The sequence below is a fragment of the Lichenostomus cassidix genome, chromosome 2 (genome assembly GCF_008360975.1).
Source record: "Lichenostomus cassidix isolate B80296 chromosome 2, HeHo_3.0, whole genome shotgun sequence".
NCBI lineage: Eukaryota > Metazoa > Chordata > Aves > Passeriformes > Meliphagidae > Lichenostomus > Lichenostomus cassidix.
The window spans coordinates 117,011,470-117,022,483 of NC_139482.1; the positions used below are offsets into that span (position 1 = coordinate 117,011,470).

General features: G+C 38.1%; 1 protein-coding gene across 2 annotated transcripts in view; it reads right to left on the reverse strand.

Annotated features, from left to right (window-relative positions):
• Positions 1 to 867: 867 nt before the first annotated feature.
• PDE7A (phosphodiesterase 7A) overlaps positions 868 to 11,014 on the reverse strand; it is a 76,523-nt gene continuing 66,376 nt past the window's right edge. For both annotated transcript variants that reach the window (XM_085052939.1, XM_085052938.1), the window contains 7 exons: positions 9,823 to 9,923; positions 7,500 to 7,631; positions 7,089 to 7,180; positions 6,328 to 6,472; positions 5,387 to 5,483; positions 4,304 to 4,384; positions 868 to 2,989 (listed from right to left, as the gene is read on the reverse strand). In XM_085052939.1, the coding sequence (XP_084909065.1) occupies positions 2,778 to 2,989; positions 4,304 to 4,384; positions 5,387 to 5,483; positions 6,328 to 6,472; positions 7,089 to 7,180; positions 7,500 to 7,631; positions 9,823 to 9,923 (860 nt within the window). In that variant the 3' untranslated portion in view covers positions 868 to 2,777. The remainder of the gene's footprint in view (positions 2,990 to 4,303; positions 4,385 to 5,386; positions 5,484 to 6,327; positions 6,473 to 7,088; positions 7,181 to 7,499; positions 7,632 to 9,822; positions 9,924 to 11,014) is intronic.

Here is an 11,014-nt window from a genome sequence, read left to right on the forward strand (position 1 = left end):
TGGTGCTTAGGTTCTGTGCCTGGCACATGTGGGCTTCTCAGCTCTCACAGCAAGTGAAATGCTTAAACTGCAGGAATGTTGAAGTTTGGTGTAGATTTGTGGAAGGTACTTCTAGACAGCATGGTCAAGAAAAGGCATTATTTTTTCTTTTTTACTTCAGTCCAATAACAGATGCTTCCATGGACATGAGGAGGTGGGATTAGAACCAGTCTTTCTAAATCCAGTCTGGTAGGAAAAGACAGACACCCCTTTCCAGGAAGAACAAAAGGCTTAGAACAAAACTACTTATGTTTTATACTTTGACAAGCTGTTCAGGGTCCTGTCAGGCAGAGGACAACAAATTTGCACAATGTTTGGTAAAAATCACAGGCTCTTTATAAATATGATACTGAAATACTTCTTTAAACCTATTTGTAAAACCATTATTCTTAATTTTCATTATAATAACGTATTAAAATATGCCTGTAACAAGTAGCAAAACTTAGAATGCAGTTGATGCTCTCTAAACCAAGTTCATTTTTTCCAAACGTGTCACAGAAGGTATCATCAGATAACTGATTTTAGTGGTCATTTTGAAAATAGCTGCAGGCTTGGCATGTTTCATTCAAAAAGTTCCAAGAGGAATCAGTACTTTTCCACATTTAACCCAGTTAAATGTTTCTCTGCAGTAAGTTTCTCTGCAGTAAGTTACTCACAGTCCTTACCTCTGTGTTCTCCCAGCTTTAAACACACTTTCAAAGGCAACCTGTTAAAAAAGGCTCTTCTGTTCCTGCAAGCTGCAACCAAAGCTCATTGTCCCTTCTCTGTTGGAGTCAGACAAGAACTTGCACTGACAGCGAAGGAAGGAAGTTCACGCAGGCTCAAAAGAATGGTTTCATTAGAAATTTATTTCTTTAAACATGGCCACTTTGAGATTAATGATACTACTTCAGGGAACATGAAAGAATAATAAACAGTTTTAGAAGGGAAACAATCAGGTAAGTCAGGATTTGCTTTTCAAACAGTAAGAGGCCAAGCTCCAAGAGGCAATAAATTTTGGCATAAGAGGACTAGTATTTTCAAATCCAAAAGTTGGCTTAGTTTTACAGTGGAAGCTAACTGCAACCTTGGCTACCTTTCCACAACACTGGACTCAGTCATAACTTAAATGTACAGGAGCATAATGTGAAAAGATTTTGTTTTATTAATTAAAAGTTAACAGCAACAGGCACATATTAAAATGAATATGGCAAAGCCTTTACAAATGGCTTTACGCTGAAGCTCTCTTCCAAAAATGGCTGTTGCAACAAACTGTAAACAGAATTAATAAACAGTCTTTTACAATAATAACAGGGAAATACAAATGAACTAAAAGAAAGCACCAGTTTCTCAAACTAGATTACAGTTGTGCTTACTGTACTTAAAACAATGTAAAACAAATTACAAAAATGGAATGTTTTAAGTTTAAAATTAGTCCTTTAATTTTGTCCTAAAAAACATTTTCTCCTTTTCCCATCAAAAACCCCATCAGTGGGTAATGTTTCAGTAGAGGGAGGAATACGTAAACAATGCACTTTTTTTTTTTTTCTTTTTTCAAATCAAAAACAAATTTGGTCACTTAGCTTTGTGCATAGTTTAAGGCATCTGTAGCAATTTGTTACAGTTTCCTCCCCAGTGTGGCTGTTCATTAAATTGTCACATTCTAAAAGAATAAATTAAAAAAAACAAACAAAAAGAAAAAATGTTGCCGTTCAAACCCTTCCCCGAGCCCTCCCGCCCTCCCCCGTCCCAAACGTACTCACACACCCACACATACACACACGCTGCAGCGAAAGGGGCATTTGTACCCTTGTTCTGAAGGACACGCTTCCCATCCCACTTTATTTCAGATTGGCAAATACCCTGAGCTGATTATGGTGTTTAGACATTCCACCTTTTTCTTGCATGTGCAGTTCAAGTGTACAATAGTGAGAACAACATGCGATGTTCCCACTGCAGAATCGCAATGCAGTTCGGACGCTTCCCCCCCACCCCACCCCTTCCCAGATTCAGAAGTGTTTTTTCGCCGTTAAAAAATTGCATTCCCATATAGCACTGGAGTAAAGCTTGGCTGTGCCCTATGATGAATGCTCAGTTCCCAGTGCACAAACAAAATTATGGCAAATGGGAGGCTTTTCTGGCATCCAAAGAAACAAGAGCTGCAGTCTCAGATTTGATCTTTTTCTTTTAAAAAAGCAAAAAACCCAAGTTAGTGGTTCCTTCACAGCCATGCGCAAAGGTTAAGTCTAGAACCGACAGTTTCAGAGTACATTTGTAAACATCAAGTCTTGCCAGAGGCAGCAGAGGATGGGCACTTCACATTTCCGTATTAAAACAGGGACTGAGTGGAAGGTATGCTTTGAACACATTTATGCAAGTCTTGCTAAATTCCAAGGGAGTGGAACAATCCATGTCAAGTCTTAGATTTGAAGACCGTATTCCAAATATCACGAGAAAGCCAAAGCCACGTGGCACAATGAAGCTTTTGTCCCGTTGCTCCAAGGCTCAGTCACTGCTGTGCTTTGCATATTCGAGGTTCCAAACGACAACCAACTGAGGCGGGTGCATATTGCTCTATGTTCAGATCTGGCGGCTTAAAAAAATTCTGGGTCAAATGGTCTGTGTCAAAGGAAAACTTGGAAATAAATAATGCTGGCATCATTTTACCGTTTTACCAAAACCTTGGGCTGGCATGTGTCTCCTTTAATCCAACCGTGCAGATACTGAGGGAAGAGGCAGTTTTGTCATGGAGATTGAGGTCAGGACAATCGAGGCTCCTGAGGTAAAATGTCTGAGTCCATTTCCTCAAAAGTGGGGTCAACATCGTCACCGCTGCCAGACTGTTCCCTCTGCACTCCCTTCCAGCTTGCCTTGTTCAGTCCCAGGTGGCCAAGCATTGTCTGTGACAGCCTGGTGTTGGAAAACCGGGCCCATTCCCCAAACAGTGGTTCCACTAAGTAAGTCATAAAACCTTTCAAAACAAGAAAAGAGAGCCAAATGAAATAAAAAGAACAATACAGAGGAAAAGGGAAATAAACCAGATATTTTAAATAGAATTTAGTGGGAAAAAATAAACGTGTCAAACTACTGTTCTCTAGCATGCATTTAAATATTCATTTAGATATTTAGGGCATCTTTACAAAAATATCTCTCAAAATGTGAAAGATTTTACTGATCAATCAGAAGAACAGCAACACACTGCGTTACAAAATAACCCTTCTTTCACAGCAATGACCAAATAAAGAAAAATACTAGACAATATGGAGGGGGAGAAAAATCTAAACATCAGCAACTAAGTCACACAATTTAGAAAACCTAAATTTCTAAAAGAGTTTACAATTAATTACCCCATAGAGAGTCTGAACTATACTACACAGGGAGGAAGAAAGAATATATTATTTTCACAATATTAAGATGACTAAAAATGCTTTAAAATACAAATTTTAGACATTTTTTAAACAAGGCCACAAAACAGCACATTGATGAACTTGTGTGTGTGTGTGCAATGGTCATTTTTTTGTAGTGTCTATTTCCATGAAACAAAAATTCAATGGTAAGATGGTCAAAATTGAATCTTTCAATTAAAGAAATATATGATTTCCTAGCATTCTAAATTAAAACAGTGCAGCTGACTGAACACATCAGCTTTTGTGTCAATCTAAAGCATTAATTCATACTGTGCTTGTAGTTAATTCTTTACTATGTTTTTAACTGAGTCCCACTTTACCTACATAAGCAATTTTTATTAAAAATAACCATAAAAAGACATTTTACTATTTAAATCCAAGTCACGTTAGCAAGAACTATTAATGTAAAGGCTATCCACGATTCTCCATCACACCTCTGCCCACCACCCTCCTTAAAGGCTAAATTTAAAGGCAGTGCTGACATTCCAAAAAAAACCCAGCATGCTGGAGCCCAGTTGTGGCAAGCTCACTGCAAAAGGCACCCGAGACCACCTGGCAAGGGGAAGGGACCTTCCTCTTCCCAAAATAGCCACTTCAGATGAGGAAAGTTCTGGGCAGCAGTGTGGGAGATGTCAGACAGGTGCCTCCCATGCTGTACCTGCTCTGTGAGGAAACAGAGGGGCTCCAGGACTGTCAGTGCAGTACTGCTCATCAACAATTCAAGAAATGTTACATAGCAAATAAAAATAAAATTGCTTTATAATAAAGTACTGCCACATACACACACAGAGCAAGTTCAGCCTCTAGGAAGTGTATCCAAAGGGTGCTTTTTTCAAATTCTGAAAGGAATCTACTGAAATAAACTGAGTTGCACTTACCTATCTGGATGTTGGCAATAGTTTCTGTCTGTCGGTCGCAAAGTGGACTCACACCCAAGTGATATTTTTTTTCGATATCACCTAAAGAAACAAAAGTATAATGCAACCATTAAATCATCAAGCCCCAACCAAATCAAATACTAACAGAAGTGAGCTGTGCACATTGGCTAACAAGGATAGTACCTCACAGCTAATGGAAAGTATTTACTCCTCTTCCCATCTCCCAAAAAACCAAACAGATCTCTCAGTGACACTAACAGTACTTACAACTACTATATTTAAATACTTGGTATTTTTCATCAAACAGTAATTACAGAAACCCCATAGAACCACAGGCTTCGTGAAGGACTAACATTGTCTTTCTCGCAAAACCTCCTACACTGTCACAGAAATGACAAATTAATCCCTGCTCATCAATGCAGAAGAGGAGAGCTTAGCCTTCAGAAATTTCACGCTAAAGACAAATTGTGTTTCTGCTTCCCCATCACCTTTATCTAAGATTAAGTCTCACATGATTAGCACTAAACAAAGCAGTCTGTTCCCCGTTTATCACATTCACGTGCAAATTAGCAGCTCTCAAGTCCGCCAACTAGCCTTAATTTTATTATTAAAACAATTTAATAATAATGGAGAAAATTCACTCCATTTGTCAATTAAAGGCTTTATTAACTGCTTTCATAAGTAGTCTAAACTGCACGGTAAATAAAAATCTCCCTGGCTCTTACCTGCTTACCAACAGGCCTCACAGCTGAAGTTTAAATATTGAAGACATATGATGAACATATGTCATAATTTATTGAAACCACTAGGCCAGTTTTAAAGTGGCCATAATTATTAATCTGAAGCCTCTTTCCTCTGAAGGATGTATTGCACCAGCCATTCTAGGTTCACATTCTAAGCAGATTCTCGCTGAGTTTTAGTAACTCTGACCTTTTGCAGAAAATACAACCTGTGAAAGTAAAAAAAATCCCATCCTGCACTGTACATCTCTATTAGTCCTAAATTTAAATGGACTAAGGCCCATGGACATTCTGTCCACACTAAATACAATACATACTAACAGATATTTCTACTCTTACTTGCCTTGATGGAAGAACTCCTCTGTTACTTTTTCACTCCACTGCTTGCTCAGCTCCCACGTCCGACAGGGGTTACAAATATCTGCACACTTCAAAGCCATCTAACAAGTTAACACACAGGGTTAGATCACCTTTGTTTCAACACAAGTGCCTGTAATTATTTAACTCCTGACAGCAGATTATTTTAGGTTTTGTGAATAACAAACCTACCTACCATTTGTGTTGCAAAGTTATGTTCTGTAATATTTAAAAAACATTCAGGGAACTGTGAGATCTCATGATGTTTCCTGAGTAATATGGAAATTCAGTCAACTGAAAGTATTTCAGGGACACTATATTTAGTACACTCACTGGTACAGGAGCCAAAAATAAATTCAGAAAAAGAAACATCAAAGCAAGCAAGCAGTATTTTCCATTTCTGGCTCTGAAGCTCCTATTTTTAGCAATGGTTTGCACAAAACAGAACTTCTCATCTGTTTGTCCACTTTCTCTTACAGCCCACAATATGAGCCTAGTAAGAAAATGCCCATAAACCTAAAAAGATTCTCAAGGCTTTTGTTTTTAAAGTTTGCTAAAGCTCACTAGCACAGCTGCAAGCTGATTCACAAAGCAGTGCCTTCCTTTTCCAAAATATATTCTGACAAAGCATTTCACAGTTCTGAGGCTGCAATGGAGTCATTAGAAGAGCTAAACCTGTCTTGGAAACACCTCACTTCAGCAGCTCTAAGTTATCAGACTTATCAACATACACCATCACTTGGGAGAAATGCTGGGGGTGGGAATTGAAGTGAACAACCCTTCTGTAATGAAGCAGAAAGTCTGTAAGATAGTTCTGCTCCATTTCGAAAGGAGGAGAAAGCCTGGCAGAAGTAATATTTAGTATTTTTAAGTAAGTTAGTTTTTACACTAAAATGCTGTTTTCTGAAGTATGACCAGCAGGATCACCTGTAAAATGAAGTGACGATGGTTTGCGTTTTCTAAACATAGGTCTCCTCTATCCAAGTGGGATCGAAACATGGACAGGTACTCATTTTGTTGACTGATGTCTGTGGCAAGAATGAGATCACCTATCTGGCTCTCCATCAGCTGCCTGAAATTAGTGACACCAAGCAAAAGTGTATCAGTTAAGAACAGTCATCACTAGAGATTTACATGTCTTTGTATCATATTTATTATTATACAAATAACAAGCTTTATAATAAGCACTTTCACTGAACTTTTTGTTTTCTTTTACTGAAAAATTCTTGCAACAGTCACAGAAATACAAGAATGTTTCATTGGTAGCTTTCAGGAAGACTAAAACAGTTTTTAGCTTTTTTTCCTCCCTGTCCCTTTTTTTCTTAAAAATGCACAAACTAATTGTCTCAAAATTATTTCTTGTTAAGCGTAGGTGAAGATGGTCTATTTTAAACTACGGTTGTGGTGGCAGAATGAGAAAAGACTGCCAAGTTTAATCTGAGCAGGTGCTTGACTACATGAATACACTTCTTCAATGTGCTTGCAATAAATGTTATTTTCCGAATATCACGTTGCACCATGAACTGCTCTACTCTACCAGCGCAGTATCCAGGAATCCTTAAAATAGATCTCTACATTTTGTATTCAGAGCTGCCATGCAATAGCTTATCTTGTTCTGCAAGGCTGTCTTAGCTAAGTGAGAGATTGCTTTCATCTCCAACCAATCTATACTATTAGTATAAACATACCTGTTTTCTAATGACATATGTGCAAATAAACCAGATTCTCTCAGCAACCCCACTGCCGATCTCCAGTGATGGTTCTCTAATACTGAGGTATTCTGTGAATTACAAGGGAATAACACATATCAATCAATGCTTTTTTCTTAAAATGAACAGCTATTATAAAGCAAGAGCAGCACCAGACAGTTTGGCTGTGTTTTGGGGTTGGTGTTGTATTGTCTTCCTTTTTTTTTTTTCCAAGGAGGTTAAAACTCACAAATCCTGAATACTTTGTTAATTTGCACTTTTTTTTATTCCAGTGACATGGAAATAATGTCTGAATTCAATCTTACCACTAGTTAAACACATCACAATTTATACTCCTTTCCTATACTCCTCCAAATCTGGCTGTAACAAAACCACTGATTTTGTCCTTACCTTATATAAAGTCGCTAAATAATGGTTTGTTTTAATTAGGAAAGGTTGGTTAACACCTGGGTGATCCAAATCATGTGTGGCCGCTGCTATTAAACTGAGCAGAACATCCCATGGAGTTAAAGATTTGGAAAGCTGCAAGGCAAAACCAACAAATGTTAGTAATGCAATATGTCCCTAGAAAAAGTGCATAAATACTGCATTTTTGGTTTTTAATAATTAATAGCCAATAGAAATTTGGAGAAAATTTTGCAGATGTAAAACTAACATTCCACTGACTTTGCAGTATTTGTCCCCCAAAAGCTACAAAATTTCGACAGCATTCAACAGGTTTAAGCATTATTCTTTCTGAATGGGAAAGTTCACTCTTAAAAAATGCCAGCACACAAAATCGTACTTTGTGTCTGTTAATGAAGCACTATTCCTAACAAGACCCCATAAGAGCAGCAAATTCTTAAAATTAGCTCTGCCTCTCATTTACCAAGTCCATTCGTATGTGTCAATTCTGCTTTAAATTCATACTATATTTTAAAAAGCATGAAAACCTTTCCTCCTAAGAGGAAGAAACTAATGCTCTTGAAGACTTAGAACTATTTATAATTGTTTTCTACTCTTATGCAAAATTGTACTTCAAGGTGTACCAGGAACAGAACCAAAGGAGGAAAATCTGCCACAAATAAATATTTCAATATGCATGTCAATTAACTCAGCATGCATCTACATGGACTTACTTTCACTGTTCATAGCTGTTCCTATTTGTGGCTGAGAGGTTTGAGAGTTAAACTCAGTAATAAAGTCTAGTTTGCACTAAAACAGAGAGGACAGTTCTGCCCATATAAAGGTGAAATGCAGCAAACACCCTGCAAGGGCAGAAGTTTATGTTCCCTGTTGTATTTGCCATCCATCACGCCTCACATGTTTATAACGTGCTTTGGTGCAACAGAGCTGTTGCTCAGTACACTGAACTATTGCTGGATATGTTTCTAAAAATACGAAATCTATACTTGTATCTGAAGCATTACAAAACTTTCATCACGAGTATTAAATAAAAAATGCTCAGAGCTCCCAAACTGAATTCCATAAAAAAAGCTCATCATGTATAAGCTCTGATCTGGCTCACTGCACCAATTGGCCTGAGAGCAGTATTGAGAAACTGAGTGGGAGGAGTGGGCAAAGAGCCTCTGAAAAAGCCAAAACTTACTTGGTTTTACTTCAGAAGCAGAAAAAGAAGCTATGCTGTTCAAGGGAATACCAGATTGGTGATAATCTGCATCAAGGTAGATAACTTCTCACCTAGCTACAGAGCACTACAGTTCTTAATTGAATACAGGCCAGGACTTAGCCCTGAAATTGTCTGAGACATCACTTACAGCAGCCCAACAGCAGTATAGGTAGTAAGGAACAAACACTCAACTAGTTCAGCTCCTTAAGGTCTGTCACTCTGCCCTTTCTTAAAGAGAAAGGCCAAAGAGAATTCCTGATGTATTGCTACAAACTGCCTCTTGTAGAAGAAAACTATTCAGTAACATCAAAAATGAGCAAAGGTAATGGTAACTTCTGGAGGAAAAGAAAACCCACCCCAGATGACAAATACACAGGTTTATTATTGCCAGCTCTGACTCACACTGCAATTCTATATAAATATCTTGGGGCATAGCACTACCTTAAACAGCTGCAACTTTAATTCCCTGCTCCTGTTCAACAGGAAGTCACACAAAAGACAATGTCAGCTCAGAAGGGGGGAAAAAAGAAAAGCATACAGCTAAGTGTGAACCCACAGCCTCAACAACAGGGAGAGTAACAGAGTTCAAATGTGTTGCTTGTTGGGTTCTTAGGTTTCTTTACTTTTAATCAAAAGGGTATGTGCAGATACACATACATGTGGGCAGGTATGTATATATATAGATAAATCACCTCATTGCTCTCTACAACTGCCTGAAAATAGGCTGTAGCCAGGTGGGGTTTGGCTTCTTCACCCAGGCAACCAGTGACAACACAGAGGACACAGTCTCAAGCTGTGCCAGGGCAGGTTTAGATTGGACATTAGGAGGAATTTCTCCACGGAAAGAGTGATTAGACATTGGAATGGGCTGCCCAGGGTGGTGGTGGAGTCACTGTCCCTGGAGGCGTTTAAGAAAAGACTGGATGTGGCACTTTGCCATGGTCTAGCTGGCATGGTGGTGTTTGGTCACAGGCTGGACTCAATCTCAGAGGTCTTTTCCAACCTAGACGATTCTGTCATGTGTGCACACAATCTATTCATATACAAATATAAATGTGTGTGTGTATATGTATGTGTGATGTAAAAGTGAGAATGCTCCCTTACCTTGGGCTCTTTTAAGTAACAGTGCATGGCCTGAGTCACATCAGCAGCATGAACTGCATTATGATAAGGATTTTGACTGTGATAATCTTCTTGAACCATAACTGCAGGAAAATAACAAATATCCAAATTTAAATAAAATTGCAAGTTTTTCAAGGACCATTTTATATGCCACTATTGAGCACAGAAATATGTAATATCACAAGTTACATACACATAAAAACATCACAGTTAATAAACTGTCAGCTGAACCACAATGCAGCTGTAAGATTTTTATGTGAAGAAACTTTTTTTGAGTTTGCTGAAGGAAATCAACTACATGTAAAGTCATCTCAGAGCAAAAATTAAACAACTTGAAATCAATATATAATCTGAGGTAATCTGAGAACTTCCCAAGGAAGGCTGTCTTTGACAACCCAGTCTGTCTGAACGGTGAGGCAACACTGAATACAAAATGAAAATTACGCTATTTACCAAACCATCAGGATGACTTCACATCATGGCTTGAAAACAGACAGGATTTTAGAGGAATAAGGCACTGCTTTCCTGTCATGGCAAACCACCTCTACATATTTTTAGGCATCTTCTCATACTTGTACTCAGGCAAACTTAAGCCAATATGCAATTTAGAAAAGAGTCTCATTTAGATCATGGTATGACTAACTACACCTAGATTCAATACTCCCTGTTTAACTTCTTCTTTGCTTTCCTCCTCTTTCCTCCATCTTCCTAGCTGGTTTTGAACATTATAGGTTGAATTCTTCAAAGGGCATCAACATTAGCTCAAGTACAGGGAATGAAAAAACTCTAATGTTAAAAAGGATAGAGCAGAAGAAGATCTGAAGCAGAGCAATCAAACTATATTCTGAAGTTTTGCCTGACACAACACGATAGTTCTTCCAAGCAAACCTCAAAAGAACATTTTCCTGTCTGACTACAGTCTGTCAGTCCCCTCAAACAAACATGTCCACATGCTACTTTTTTACTCAGTTTACAAGCCCGAAGGATCCATGTAATTGTGACTGTAATGTTACAACATTACTAATGGGGTATTTGTGATGAGCTGTGGCTCATGGAAAGTCAAAATACTGTCACCACCATGTAATTTCAATAGTAGTCAATGCATAGCTGACAGCTCATATGAAAAACAATGAAAATCAATATAAATATCTTTGGGGTCTATTAACCTGCAGGA